We start from the raw sequence: 16,430 nt of genomic DNA, 5'->3' as shown, positions 1-16,430 counted from the left end.
TTTGTGTGTAATGTGTGTTTTTTTATCTCATCTCTGTTTGGTTTTGTGAGCGTTTTTTTTAAACGATTGGTAGCATTAGAACATTTGAAATGACCAGGAATTGTGTATGTGTTTGCGTATGTGCATTTTCGTGTGTTAACGGTCGTGTAGAAAACTCTAACGACATAACGACGAACTAAAAGCTCAAAAAATGGTGTACACTCTCCGGATATGTGGTTTACAATCAACGAACTTCTATGCAATGTACGCAGTTATAGTGAATTGTAAATCCGCACAAAAGAGCACATTGTATGACTCGCCATTGTTTGATAGCCAAGCTGACAAAAATAGGAAGCGATTTCGGTTTTTCGGCGACGCCAGGGGACAGACAAAATGCTCAATACTGGAAATTGTGTGTATTAAGTGAAAAATGAAGCGGCTTTCTATCTGTCTCATACACACATTCACTTGGGTCATCAGACTGGTAAGCTCTGCAAATGATATCCCTCTCTCACTCTCCATGTCCTTCTTCGCACTCTATGTTATGCACATATTCACTAAATGCGATCTCGTACAAGAGTTTTCGCTATAATGTTCGTTCGGTAATGTTTTCCTCATTGTAATCGGTTGTTGTTAAACTTGAATTATATAACACATCATTATTATGGAAATTATGCTCTGGTTTGGACAACATATCGTACATTGTACCACACTGTGTACGTGCATTCACATAACAAGGCACATTTTCGTTGGAGTCAGAACCGAGTCGGGTTCTCGTTCAAACTAAATTCCATTACAATTTCAGTCAACGACAAAATAAAATTTTACATCGGCTCGATCAGCATTCGAACGTCGACGACCGTAACGAAGCCATTCTCATTAGATGTTGATGAAAGCCGGATATGATGAAAATAATAAAATATATCTGCACTAACGAAATTTCAAAACGTTTTTCCACTGCAATTCAATTTGCATACAAGTATTTTGTTGTGATTATTATGTGTAGTGCATATCGTCAGATTTTCACTAACAAATGCGATATATTTATGTACTAAATTCATTAAATGAGTATTAGAAATGAATGCCAAGAATGTGATTTGAACAAGTGAGAATGTCATCCTCATTTTCATGTGAAAGAAATACTTTTGTTACGTTAAAAGTTAAACTGTATCATTCCATATCTAAGTACGATGTTTGAGAAACAACAGCTGAAGAGCAGAGATACATTCAATTCATTTCAAGTGTTGTATTCAATTTAGATGACAACTTTTTGAAATCAACACTAGAAATGTTGCTGTGCAACGCAGTTTGGACGCACGTATTCAACCAGCCACATAATTACAAAAGCCGGTGCTGATGATAGCTCGATTGCATCATATATACATTGCAAAACAACATAGACAGACGAGATCACATTCACATTCTGGCATATTTTTTTGGTTCTTCTTCTTGTTGTTGTTGTTTGTTCGTTGACAACGACGATGAAAACTAAATGTTATAATCAAATTTGTTGGCCAGGCACGGTGCATAAACATAATACACTTTGTTTGTGTTTTTGAAACTTGATTTTATCATAACTTTTTTTAGTGTTTGTTATTTTCTATTTGTTTGTATTTCGCTTGTTTTGACAATAAACCACCGACCGGTGCCTTGACTTAAAGAGGCGACCAAACAAATGGATTATTTCAGTACTAAAGCGTAAACTATACCAAATTTGTGGTCATACCTTATGCAGTGCACGTATTCAACCACGAATGTATGCTACCACAAACACACACACACACACACCCACATTCAGAAAACGACAATGAACGAAGGAAAAACCATAGCCGGACAAAATGTAAAATGTGCTAAAAACAGCGCAACGCAAACCGGAACTATCATTTCACATTAGTTTTACAATATTTTTTCTCTCTTCTTACATATCGTGCATAGTTGGCTTACATCGTTTACAATTTTCGTTGTTGTTTTTTACGAAACGAGCGAGTGAAGGTGATTGTCGTCGTCATCGTTGTCGTGATGCTCTTGTTGTTGTTTCGAAACAATAATAAAGAAAGCTAAAACGGAAAACGATGCGAAATAAAAGGAAATAAAAACGAAGAGGAAGAGAAGAAAAAGATGGCAGACAGAATGCTCGTTCATTGCACAAAGATATTATACCGAAAACTTTGCTACACGTACATGGACATTCCAAAAATAATGATGATCATAATAACAATAACAATATCCAGTAAATTCGACTGCGGATACTGTGAAGTTAAACTTTTCCAAATATTTATGGCATACAAGACTTCTTCGTCGTCAACGACGCTATTTATATTTCAATCTTTTTTTCTGTGTAAATGGGGTCCGGTTTGCAAAAGAGAATTGGTAAAATAGATACAGAGAGAGTAGGAAAAGCAAATAGGATACACGGAAGAAGGAAGATAGATAAAGCAAATAAAGCTCGATATGTGAACCGTTTGTTGCGTTCGTTGCTTGTCCATGTTCGTATCGTTGTTTTACAACTTAGTCTATTGTCTATGTTTATGTTTAGTAAATATAACGCGTTCATCGCCAAATGGACACAACTAACGACCAAACATTGAAATCCTCTCTCAATTTCCTCATTCTCTCTCTCATTCTAACTGGTTTGCTTTGCTTTTGCCATTCAATCGAGTTGAAAAGAAATGTAACCTTTTTCTATGGGAATTTTTTTTGTAATATTATTCCATGTTATTTGGTTGTCGTGTGCCGACTGCCGAGTCTGCTGCTTGTTTAACTCATCGTTAATATTATTATTGTTGTTGTCTGTTAGTTTTCTTGAATTTTTAGGTGCGCTCATTTTTTACATGACAAAAACATGGATATATTTATATTGCAACTAGTTGTATGAATCGTAACGTGTTTAGAATGCAAGTGAGTGAGATCGAAGAAATAAAGACGGATAATCAAGTGAAATCAAACAAAAGGCCTGTGTACAATGTGATTCGATATAAAATCAATAAGAGACAACCGATGACGACGACGACGAAGAACGACAAGAGAACTGGTATTAATTTGATAGAGATTCAGACTAGTTACAAGCTAACATAACACGAAAAGTTATTATTCGCACCCAAGTGACATTGTGATGAAGTTTGCGGCGTAAAAAATGTATAAAATCAATGGCAGGCTGCCGTACACTACACACTTACCATTAATATTTAATAGGCTATATTCGTTATTCGTGCCATTATTCCGTCGTTGCTTGAATGTCTCTTCTAGAAATGCTAAACGTGACAACGAATCTAATTTAACTGGACCATCGTATAAATCCATGTCATCGTGGTTTTTAAATAGATTATGCCTCGTGATAACGTCTTCCATGCCGGCTCGATGTAGTTCGGGTATTAAACGTAGCCAAATTGATAGTTGATGAGCGCGAAAATGATTTTTAATACGAGGTTTCATGCCTATCACACACAACGAGTTTTTTTTTTTCATTGGGATAAGTTTTCATTTCGCATGTGGTACACGTTCATTCATTTTCCAGAATATAAGTCACAGAAATAAGAGAATAAAAAGAATGAGGTGGAAAAAATAGAGAATATTGATCAAATGAATAATGTATGTTTCGTGATGGATTTGGATTGATTGTGAAGAAAAAAAAAAACGATTTTTTTACCGATTTCCAAATATTTTTGATGCAACGAATCATATTCATCCCAAACAACACTTCGAAAGCGATTGCGCTCTTTTGATGCTGGCAAAACGGGATCCTGCCGATGATGTTCATTCGGATTACCTGTATTATATTGACAATAATTTGTTTCATTAATTAATCGAATTATTTCTTGTTTAATGTCATTATTTTCGAAAGAATCACGAGATCTTTTTGTTTTAAATTCAAACCAAAACGTTACAATGTACACAAATAAAATCATCCACCATTCGTATACCTGTTCTGAGAAAATTACTCCAATAGGTCATGATTGCTTCAGAGAGACTGATTTCCGACTGAAAAATGTCAAATAATTCAATCAAAATTATTGATTTAAATCGAAAATTGTGTCATTTCCGGTGACAAACCTTCGTATAATTCTCTGGAAAATGTGAAAAACCTTGAACCAACGGGGCTCCAAATACGTATGGTAAATCCTCACCATGTACGGCTCCCATTCGTTGCGGGTAATCACCGTCTTTTGTTTGATAATCGAATACATAGAAAAAGCATTTTGGTCCGATTTTCTCTTGGCCCGGTTGAACGGCTGACGGTGCTAACATATCACCTGTACGAACAAGTGGCGCTACAAATTGAGCATCCGACAATGCAGCAACGGCTGCATCACGTGTATTTATTGGATGCTGTGACGTACGTTCCCAGTCTGTAAATCAAATTCAACAAAACAATTATTTATGTACACAAACTCTCTTGAACAATTTTTTTTTTTTCGAATTGAAATCGAAACTTCACTTACCCGTATATTCATTTACGATCTACACAATCCAATAGACGAGACATGAAAAAGTGTTATTAATATGATTCAATTCTATGTTAAAGAAAACATTTTCTAACTTACCGTATAGAAAATTTCACTCAGATGGTATGTATATGCGTTGCGTACATACGTTCGAAGAATTTTGTCTCGACGATCACCTTCGAAACCGTTTTGTATGTCAGACGCACTGAAACGCCATATGGCTTCGCCGGTTACAATTCCAAACATTAAATCATACCGATTACCCGATTCGGGTGAACGTTTTGAATTTCTCGTTATACTATCGTCAGGCTCTTGATTGTTCATTCCATTTCGAATAACAACACCATCAATCTAATAGCAAAATAAACAAATTATAATCTCTATTGTTATGTTAAGGCGAAAATGGATGTATAACGATACTATTACCGATGGACCGAATGCAGTGAGAAAGCTCGGCGCCTGAATATCAGTTGCATACAATTCATCCAATGGAATCTCACGTAAACAATCAACAATGTGTTCATGGTTTTTGATTAAGTCTTCGGGAATTGTACAGTTGACCTCTTTAGCCAATTTGAGTGCATAAATAACCGGGTCTTCGACTAGTGCCCATGAGGAAAATGCCGAGCCGGATAATAAAATGGCACGATGAAATAGGCCTGGTACCATTGTTGGTGATGTCATGAGAAAATGAATGCATGCCGCACCACTACCATGTCCAGCTAAACGAAAAAAAATGTGATTTTTGTTTTTGTTTTCAGTCAGAGTGAAGGGGAAAAAATGTGTGTCTGAGCTTCCACATAGATAGAATATTTACCTAATGTCACAGAATTTGGATCACCACCAAAACGATTAATATTTTGTTGAACCCAATGCAGTGCTGCCATTTGATCCATTAGGCCATAGTTCGCGACTCGTGCTCTTATTTGAGGACTTGGATTTGCATTGAGGAAACCTATGAAAAATGCATCGTGTAAATGTAATTGAAATGGTCGACAGATTTGAAGATGAACCGAGAAAAAAAAACAAGAGTATTTTGGCAATCGCCACCGGATGAAATCAGGAGAAAGAGCATATTGTTGAACCTACCTAATATGCCTAATCGATAATTTAATGTTACAACGACGATTTCGCTGTAGCTTGCCAAAACGGTACCATCGTACGGATTTCCGCTGTTCCACTCAAACGATTCACCATGCAAAAACACAAGCACCGGCAACTTTTTATCCGTCACAGCAGCTGCAAATAGATACATGAATAGTATAAGTTTCAAGTTTAAATAAATCAAACATCAATAGCAACATAAATTGTTCACATTTCTTTGAGTTTCTAAAGTATTCGTTTTCTGTTGAAATGCTCATTTCCTTTTTATTCATTTCTCGTTTTATTTCCCTCATTCATCGTCTCTTTCTTTCGTTTCGTATCATTACTTGTGATTTTATTTTCATTTTATAAATTGAATTTATGCTGTTCTCGAATCTATGAGATAGGTTACTCTCGAATTTTACATTTTTTTCCGTACCAAACACACCGAATTACAAACATGTCTGTAAAACATGACATACAGCCAATAATCAAAGCATTTGAACTAGTTTATTGCATCAGTTGCAAACGTCATTCAATATTGTTATATTTACATTGTTCACATCACACATAAAATATCGCACCCCCACATCTTTTTATTTAAGAATAAAGTCTTTCGTTGAATCAACGACGTTGACATCATTTCACTGTCATCGTATTAACATTCGACAAACGTAATCGCATCAAAAGTCAAGCATTGCTTATAAATGTGTAAAATTTATGGCACAAAGTCGTTCAGTTTTTACACAACGATTTAGTTAGAATCGACATTGTGTTCATCACACATAAAATAAGTGAAAATAGAGCACGGAAAAACGAATGAAATGAAGCAGCACACCGAATGCATACGGTATCAAAATAATACTCTAAGTGGAAGTGTGTGTGTTTGTGCCAGAGGCAACCGAATATATTGAGACTATTCGGATAACAATGCGTCAAGTGAAAACAAAGCGTTCACGATCGAAACGACAAAAAACTGATGATACGAATGTTTCAATGTGAACATTTCTATTTTATGCATGTCGGAAGCATTTTGTCTGCATTTTCTGCACAAAACACTACCAAATTCAACAATTGCACACAAAAAAAGCTTTTACAAAGCGAGAGAGCTGGAGATAGAAATAGGAAAAGAGAGTCAGCAGATAGAGAAATATGTATTCCGTTGAAATTGAGAAATAGTACAAAGAAGTTAACAAACCTATCGAGATTTTATAGAAACCCGTTAGAGAGAGCGACGGCTTTGTGTTTCGAATCCTCAGAGAAAATGCTTCTAAAAGGACTACAACACGCACAAAACTTCAAATGTGACATTCAGTTTTCAATAGAAAACATAAACTATACTTTAAATCTACCTAGAGTTTTACTTTTCCGCATACACCTAGTGTGGAAGGTAAAGTATTGGAATCGGTCGAAAAATTAACACCCATCAAAAATGTGTTTTCTGGGTGTTTTTGGGACCAGGGAACATGAATCTAGCGTTTTTTCGATGTCCGAATGTATGTGCGTACCCTCTACGCTGTACGCTGTACGCAAAAATTTGTTAACACGATAACTTTCAAACCAGAAAAGTAATTCAAAATTTGACTTCACAGGATGATTGGGGGTGCCGAGGAATAGAAACCATTAGATTTTGAGCGACTTTGGTTGATAGAGTGAAGTGTCATGTCTGGTGTGATGCTCATGCGAAAGAATCAATTTTTCTTCCAAAAGTGATATTTAATGTATTCTTAAACACTCAAAAATATGTATTGGGGGGTTTTTGGGTACGAGAAAACCGAATATGACGTTAGTTTTGCGATACAAACAAGAATATTTGGATACAAATATATTTCGACACACTTTTCATACAAAAATTTCAAAAAAATTTGATTTTTTAATGAAAAATGCCATGCCTGTATGATATCATAATTGGCTGAAACATTGCACAGGTTATTTTTATCACACAAAAATAACATTCCGAGGGTTTGAAGAGATTTCAATGCATATTGGGGGTACCTCCCGAACAAAATTTTGGTTTTTTTGCTCAAAAACGGAAATTTTGTATGGAAGGTACCACTCAATTATATTGAAATTTTTTTAAACTTTCAGAATGTTGGCTTTTTCTTAAAAAAATACTCTGTGCAAAGTTTCACGTCGTTACGATATCATAAAGGCATTGATTCCATACTAAAATTTCCATTTTTAGTGATTTTGGTATGAAAAATATATCAAGAATTATTTGTATCGCAAAACTAATGTCAGATTCAGTTTTTTCGTGAATTCAAATTACAGTAAAAGATATGTAATAAATGCATGTTGTGGATCGCAGTGCGGAAAAGTTCATCTTACGGATGTAAGACATTTTATTTTCTTTGTGTTTTATTTTAGAGAAATAGGAACTTTGTGTGCATCGCCTATACATTTCTCCTATTTATAGTGGTACATCTTTGATGGTAAAATTGTATGTCTACCATTGACTGAATGAAATTTCACAAATGTAATTGCAATTGATATAAAGTTGTAAAAAATCATCTCTAAAATGTTCAAGTATAAGTCTGTATTTAGTGAATGAATGTTACACAACGGTATTCACATTAAATGATACATTTTCTGTCGCAACCATTTTCTCTATTGCTTTTCTCGGAGGAATTTATTTATTTTATAATGACAAAAAACTTTTCACATTTATTTCATTACACTACGCTTACAATTACGATATATTTTATCATTACGATGATGATATTCAACGACAACAACATCGACACACGTATCGGATGCTGTGCAACATTTGTGAATGTGAACATTTTATAATAATCATATTCTTGAAGACTTATAACTCATTTGTTCATAATGAAATATGTAGCATATCATAACATTCTATGGCTATTCATTGAGACGAGTGTTTTTTCTTTCTTTATTTCGCTTCAATAACATTCCAACAACACATTGATTGCGATACATTGTATGGTTTGTTTGTTTTTAGTTTTTATGATGTAAAAATGTGCCCATTGATTTTAATCAGGTACAGAAAGGCTTTCATGCGTGTCTCCATCGTTTCTGTTAACAACAACAACAAAATATTGGAAAGAAAATCAGCATTTCGAATTGCACGAACCGATCTCAAATCATATGACAGATTCGACATTTTCCATTGAGCACATTCAAAATCAGATACATCGATTGCTCATAAAATATTCACCGCAGACAAATAAATCGATGTTTTGTGCGTTCGCCTATCATACATAAGTGTCACATCGAAAACACTCCTGAAATTGAGAGCTTTAAAATCGATATATCTGCCTTTCTTTGGTTTTTATCCCAATAAAATGTGGATTTTCGCATGTGAAATATTATTTTTCGGCAAAAAAAGAGCGTTTGAGAAGTAGATATAGAAAATGTTACGATTTGGTGTGTTCACCTAATATGATCGATTGATACAAATCCAAGTCGCAATCAATGTTCCTTTTTGTGTGCCTATATTATACTGCGTCGATTTTCTTTGTAGGTCGTTTCGAAAACGTGAACGATGAACGAATTGGCAAAAGCGTCGGCAATAGATAAAAAAAATTGTCGCCTATTAAAACTGATTTTAGTATGCCGACACAAAATATGAAAGCGTTTGAAATATGTGAGAGATGAAAATATGCAAGCGTAAAAAACCTTGAATAAATGAAGTGTAGAACGTTTGGCGGTGAATCATACCAAGTGAGAACGAGAAATGTGCCGAACAGATAAAGCAAGTTTTTGTTTGTTTAACAATTCCTCTGCTCTCTCTGACTCCTAATTTGGTTCGGTGCATTGTTTGCTTCGGGCTCAAAAAAGCATTTGGGAATTTTTTCGTATATCGTGTTGATCTGTCTGGTGTTTTGTGTTCACTGTTCAGTCTATTATTTTATTTAGTATGCGTGAGTGAGATGGAATAATGGAACGTTCTAGCGTAATCTCTTTAATCCAAATCGGTCAATGAATTTGATTTTCGTGCAACGAATTATTTTCCATGTTTGGTGTTCAATGTGTTTTTTTTTTGTGTGTTGTTGATTGTTGATCTTTTTTTTTTCTCGAAAAATCTCTAAATACTTTACGTCGACAAAGTTGACGAAACGGTACACATTGTCTATGTACATGATACATTCAGAAAAACGAGTTTTGTTTTATTTGTTGCATGAGTTTGAGCATATTTTGTGTGTCAACAACTTTTCAATGATATATAGGCAATATTTCAAAAGTCGTTGGCACATACGAACAAAAAGAAAAGGTAACAGTATCTTTTTTTTCACTATTTTTTTTCGTCGTCCATACTATGCAATCGAAATATGTTTGTGTCAATCTAGATCCTTGCAAACAAACAAAACAAAAAACAAACAAAAAAACGAATAAAACATAAACATTTCATGCATTGTAACATACCATGAGCTGGAGAGAAGATATTGAGGTAGAGGCAATCTTCGGACTGATTTTGCAGAAATGGCAATAATCGTTTTAAGTACTCCAGACGACCTTTTGGCATTTTTTCCAATGCACCCGTTTCGTTTTGTATGTTTGGTAGGCGTTGCGGACAGACGGGACTAAATTTATCGGATATTCGAATTCCATTCCACGGTGACGGTGCGCGTGTTGGACTAAATCTGAAAATACACGAATAAACAAACAGATTAAATTGAGTTTCATTTTTGTTTTCCGGAATTTAAACAATCAAATAAAAATGGAAATATGCTTGAAATGTTGATTACATCTTAAAAACAGATAACACTTCATTGCAAATAGTTGAAGATCCTGAACCACAAGCTTTTTACTGCACATCTTTATATATATCACGAAATATGGCATTTTTCTAGCTTACTGCAGTGATAAATTACCATGACATGAGAAGAAAAAAGTTGTTTGCCAAACATTTTTGTCGAATGCATTTTTCCCGTTTGGCGTGATTGTATGTATATGCATTATGTAGTTTTTTTTTCGTAAAAAGGTGTATATTCTTGTTTGGCGAAGTCGAATGAAAGAAGTAAATCGTTCTGCGAACTTGATAAAAAAAACACGACGTGCTCTTCGAACTTTATAGTCATGTTTTTCTCGGTGTACGCCCATTCTTTGTAGGTGCTGGTATATTCACAAGAACGCATGAAAAACTTGCGTTGCTTGACTAAAATCCCGGCGAACAAGTTGAAGAATAAAAATTTAAGTTTTCCAACATCGTTCACTCTTTCTTACACTTTTGATTTGCGTTGCATCAATGTTTCTCATTTGCTTATTTCAGTTAAAGTACGAAAGTGTTAACAGTGCAAAAAAAAATGGTGACGACCGACGAAGCAGTATCAAATAAGAAGTTGGCAAAGTGTGAAATCTCCATTTAGACGGGTTTTTTTATGCACGCGATGTACATTCATTTTTGCTCATTCGATACATTAATGTTTTATTCAAGCACTTTTTTTCCGTGTGCGTGTGTTTATGCGCGCTTTCATGTGCTTCCATCAAGTTTTACGGTTTCCGTTACACTTAAATCTTCGAAAGAAATCACGAGATAAGTTTCTGAATTATATTTTTGTAAATCAAAACCACAGCTGGATGAACATGCGAAAGTACTACGGGTATCCATATAAAAATGAAGCTGAAAAATTCCATTTCGCTGTTTCCCATATAACATATAAAAGTTAAACTAAATTTCAATTTAATTTTCAGAAGCACATTTGCTTGTAAATCGTTGGTGTTTTATTTTATTTCAATTTTTTCATCCCACATTTTTGTTTGTTTGCATTTCATTTTGTTTACCCACGAGACAGTTTACTGATCTCATTCTACAGATCTTCTATTTTTTTTATTTATCTACACAATTGCTCGAGGTGCTAACATGGTTAGAATCATTTGTATACATTGTGAAGATTTACAAGTTTTTTCTTTGCTCCATTTCGAAGCATTTGTTGCAATCAAAAAGAAAAAATGAAATGAAAATGTACAGATGGAAGTAACACAATTCGTGCTGTTGATGATTTTCTTGCTGCGCCAAATCGCATTGTAGTCAGAAAATGTTCAAGTGATGTCTTTGCAATGAGGGAATGCAAGAGTACACGATGAAGAGGTGCTCTCAAAAACGAAGCGACGACGTGCTAATGAAACGCATTAAAATCCTATGCCAAATGGCATTTACAGAATCAAAACGTATGTATACAACGTCCTTTTTTTGTGTGTGTCGATATCATAATTTCGTGAAAGTTTAGCGCTTGTTGAAGTTCATGTTTCTGCTCATGTTTCGTTCATTGTCGAATCTTGGAAATGGGGATGACGGAAAAAAATTGCTACGTCTCGGCATGAACTCAGTATTAATAGCGTATACATGAAGTGAATGAGTTGCTATTGTCCAAATTGGAAACTAGCGAATGAAGAAATTTCATTTGCTTAAATCAGACATGACAGCGTCAAAATGGTGGTGGCAATAAAAACGTTAATGAAGTATTTTATGCGCGGACTCAAATTATGATATCCAGTTGGTGAAAATTTTACTTTTCATTTTGTTGTGTCATTTCAAAATGAAAACATACCGTTCGAAACTAATGACGCTTCATCGAATACCGTTTTCGTTGTAATTTTCGAAAATTGAAGTGCTCGAACGGCAGATAGATATCAACGGGCCAAGTGAAATTATAGCGTGAAAAAGGTAAATGCTTTAAAAAGAAACTAAAAGACACAGAAACACTTTATATTCAATTTTAAATTGCACGTTTTATCGACAATTTTTTTTTCTTCTTCTTCGTCTTCGCTTCACGTTGGCATCTGCATTTCCATTTTGGCAACGATTCTTGCAACTAAAGCGAATACGATACACTTTTATTGTAAATTTCATCGTCAATATATTTTCGATTGGAAAAACGTGTACTATCTACAGACTCTGTGTATATAAAGATATATATGTTGAATAAGCGAATATGCAAACGGGATTCGGATGTTTGTTGTTTTTGTGTTCAATATTGAAACGGTTGAAATGTCTTATATTTGCTTTGTGATGCGTTTGAATACAACCACTCGATTTCATCATCAATTCGCAAAAATTTTTCGGATTGGTTATTATCATCACCACCGCTACCACCACCATCACCGTAAAACTAGATCAGTGCGGTGGAATTGGTTTAAGTGGTTTTGGCTTTTCACTGACGAAATGTCAGCTATGAAAATGTTGAGGTGTAAGTATTACTATTTAAGTTTATATTTGTGGAAAATCCCACAACTAAACTATTCAAATCATCATCCCATTCGGCGGAGGCGAAACATTCATTCAATGGCAATGCCATTTCGTTTGTTTTTGTTTTTCTGCATTTGCATTGCGGTCGTTTTCAACCGCCAATCCTATATGCAAGCACTTAGTATGTGTGTGTGTCATGCTTTTTTTTCCTGGAAGGAAGCCATAATTTTATTCGGTGCAATGCTCGTTTGTCTGTTCTTCTGTAATATTTTCCTCGCTTTGTGAATTTAACTTTTTTGTAGTGTACGAGTGTATTTCTTTTGCAAACACATCTCTACAAAACATACACTCACAACCACCACTATTTGAATATTTCCCATGCTAACTGAAATGAACATCTTTCGTCGTTGGCTTCGTGCTTTTTTTTCGTAGTCGTTTGTTTCGTTTTCATGTTTTTTTATATCATATTTGCATTTCTTGTTTATTCGTACGTTTTGTGTGAGCGTTTAGTTTTCCGTTACCATTAACAACTCAATAGCTCAACACTTTTCGAATTCGTTCCACATTCGTTCTTTTCGACACTTTTTATTCGATTTTCATACGTACAATTTGCTGCAGTTATTTCCTCTATCTCGCTCTATGTACATTTTTGAATTACATACATGTGATGTACATTTTTAAAGCAAGAGAACATGGCACAGAGAAAAAAAGACAAACCGAATTTCATTTCGTTTGCATATTCTCTCGACGTGCGCAATTCAAGAATGCCATTATTATGTACCAGATGAATGCGAAGTGGGAGAGGGGGAGGGAGAGAAGGATAAAACGAGAGAGAAATTTCGATTTAAATCGATTGTGAACCAAGCGCATCATCTCTATGAGTGGTGAAAATAAACACAAAACTGACGATGCCAAAGCTGATGTTGCATAAATTGTCCGATTTTCTCTCTTTGAGCACATATCGGAACAAAATTGTTCATCATCATTTTTTATACAGAGCCGGTAGGGCCAAACATAATGCAGAATGGACAAATGCAGAAATATGTATGAGCAACAGAAAATATTTCGGCACAAATACTCTCTAGTCTACACATAACATGCGAATAATTACCTTCAACATGTGTGCATGTAGTATGCGGCGAAATTGATGCTTCACACAGCGGTAACTCTTATTTGAAAATGTTATTTCGCGTATTTGGCGATGAAGTGATGTAGAAAAGTGAGCAAACGATATGTACCAACTTAATCGTGAAGTAAGTTGAGATGTAGATCTTTCATTTATTTACTCTCAAATTTATTTTACCGTGAACATTTTAACAATATATTCAAAATATTCAGTCTTCTGTATAATTTAAAATCATTGATTTTTCTTTTTATCTGCCGAATGAAAACGGAGTAGGACAGGATACGTTTTTGAATGGTATTTTTTATGCGTAATTGTAATTTAAGGGAAACACATACAATTCTGAAAATGTTTATTGAATAGGTGATAGTTTCGTTGTGATGTCTTATTACTTCGATTTTAAAATGAGACATTCCAAAATGATGACGTTTAAAAAAATCCCAAAATTCCTTTTGGATTGTTATTGTTATTAAAATCTCTTTTAATGTTCAAAGATTTCCTGTTTCAAATATTTCAAGTAATAAACGAAAAATGCATATTTTTGTATTGGTTGAAAAAAAAAGAAGATATTTGCAACATGAAAAAAAAAAACGAGACAATGAAAATAATGTTCAATATTGTGGATTAAAAACGCTTGCTGTGCATTGAACACCGAGAACATTCTGTATTACAATTGAAATACAATGTTATGAAAAGCACATATCCATGATTACCCGTCTGCTCGATTTGAATGCTTTCTGAATTCGACATATTTTCTCTGCTGCACTTGCATCCAACCTCATAAAATCAAATATGTGCATTGTTCGATGATACTTCGTGATAGAACGAGGTCATAAAGCCTCCCACATATTTGGCGATTGGCGCATAATATATGAGAAGCATTTTATTAATATTGATCAATGTGCAATGATTCACGAACGAGGATTATATTTGGAAAAACTGTCGATAGTTTGGCATGCAGATAAAAGTCAATGATTTTTATATGACCATATACAGTCATTGATGCACCCATGAAGTATTTGGATTTTCTATGTGGAAACACAACAAGAAAAGAAAAATAATCATGGGGTAAATATAATCTAGCCCAGCCATTGAGATTTTATTTATCCATTTTTACGTATTTATGATTGTGTGCACGGGTCAAACAAAAATCGAAATTACATTGAGTATTTTATAGCATAGTTCACAATTACAAGCATTTTACGAATGCTTGTGTGCGATTTAAACCCAATAAACATGCCACAACAACCACACAAATACTTACACACTGTTGCGGCTTTTGATGGTAAAACATTCATCAAAATATTTTCACATGAAATGAGGTCGAATCAACTCACTCTGCCACATTTTTTTTCTCAGTCGGATTATCTTTTATTCGAACGCATCACAATATTGAATCCATTTCAATACAACGGATTCCATTCTAATGACTGAAACATGATGTATTTACAGTGAACCACTTGAAAAAAATACATACTTTTCAAACTAGTCAATATTTGTATAAGCTTGCATGTTTTTTGTGGTTTTTCATCTTTGAAATCGAAGTAAAAAAATGGTGATTTTTTGCTGAATGAAAATGTTGCTTCCAACGTGCAATTCTTTTCCAAAAAAATCAAATCCCGCATTCGAATTGAAATTTATATTTGTTCAGCGTAAAGTAGAGTTTTAATTAAATAAATTTATTCAGATGACACAATCTAGATAGATCTCTTGGAATAGTTAAAAAAATGTTTCATTTAAAGATTATTGAGCTTATAGCATTAGCTAATGAATGAATCAATAGACATTCAGTCAACTGAAAAATGAGTTAACTTAATTTGCGGCATTTTTTTATGTAATGTTAACATGCATGAAATATGTATTATTTGAAATATTGATCACACTAGAGCTTTGTAAAATATTAATGCTAATAGTAGCCATTAATAACAATCGAACGAATTATCGTTTGATTTATTGCATTGGAGCGATGAGCATATGCGTTGAATGTTTTATGCTGTAAAAGGACGATAATAATCATAATTGGTTTAGCTACACATTAGCGTAATAATAATCGAAAGCAATGCAAAAAAGCCAGATTATACACAGACTGTATTCATCTGTATAGATATAGATGAAGGCTGAATATATGGTTCGAATAAAAGAGAAAAACATGAAAACGAAGAGAATACCATTTGATTTAAGTGAATGAGTTCATGCTGAATAAATCATCTAATTGCAAAGAATGTCTGTTATCGTCATGTATTGGGACGATGAACTAAGACAAGTGAGTTCAACGAATGCAGAAGAACATTGACGTCGGACGAGGAAGCGTTCGATGAAAAAATTGAAGAAATGAAAATATTGGCAAAAAGTGGGGCAAACAATCAAGCAGAGATTCGGTAAAATCTGATATTCACCACCTGCTGTTTGAACATCATTTACGGCGTTCGTTTTTCAAAATCGATTTCTATACTCCGACACATTGTGCGGCCGCAACCGAATTTGCACGAATGTATTGTCTTCACAACACGCATATCAGACCAAAGATTGCAACATCATTCGTCATTTTGGGTAGAAGCCACAATGAAACGAATTGAAGCATACAAAAAAAGCATCTGACAAATGGCGATACCATTCATGTTTTGAATAAAAGTAATTTTATATGGGAATATTT

The 16,430-nt window shown here is 34.3% G+C and overlaps 1 protein-coding gene across 3 annotated transcripts in view; it reads right to left on the bottom strand.

Annotated features, from left to right (window-relative positions):
- LOC116349125 (neuroligin-4, Y-linked) overlaps positions 1–16,430 on the bottom strand; it is a 183,251-nt gene that overhangs the window by 13,504 nt on the left and 153,317 nt on the right. For all 3 annotated transcript variants that reach the window (XM_031780403.1, XM_031780402.1, XM_031780404.1), the window contains exons 2-11: positions 9,891–10,108; positions 5,511–5,660; positions 5,239–5,376; positions 4,848–5,143; positions 4,521–4,772; positions 4,419–4,437; positions 4,030–4,325; positions 3,900–3,957; positions 3,626–3,745; positions 3,156–3,413 (exon numbers count right to left, since the gene is read on the bottom strand). In XM_031780403.1, the coding sequence (XP_031636263.1) occupies positions 3,156–3,413; positions 3,626–3,745; positions 3,900–3,957; positions 4,030–4,325; positions 4,419–4,437; positions 4,521–4,772; positions 4,848–5,143; positions 5,239–5,376; positions 5,511–5,660; positions 9,891–10,108 (1,805 nt within the window). The remainder of the gene's footprint in view (positions 1–3,155; positions 3,414–3,625; positions 3,746–3,899; positions 3,958–4,029; positions 4,326–4,418; positions 4,438–4,520; positions 4,773–4,847; positions 5,144–5,238; positions 5,377–5,510; positions 5,661–9,890; positions 10,109–16,430) is intronic.

The sequence above is a fragment of the Contarinia nasturtii genome, unplaced genomic scaffold (genome assembly GCF_009176525.2).
Source record: "Contarinia nasturtii isolate CC-2019 unplaced genomic scaffold, AAFC_CNas_1.1 Cnas_scaffold_2806, whole genome shotgun sequence".
Classification (NCBI taxonomy): Eukaryota; Metazoa; Arthropoda; class Insecta; order Diptera; family Cecidomyiidae; genus Contarinia; species Contarinia nasturtii.
This window is presented reverse-complemented; position numbering and strand designations above follow the sequence as displayed.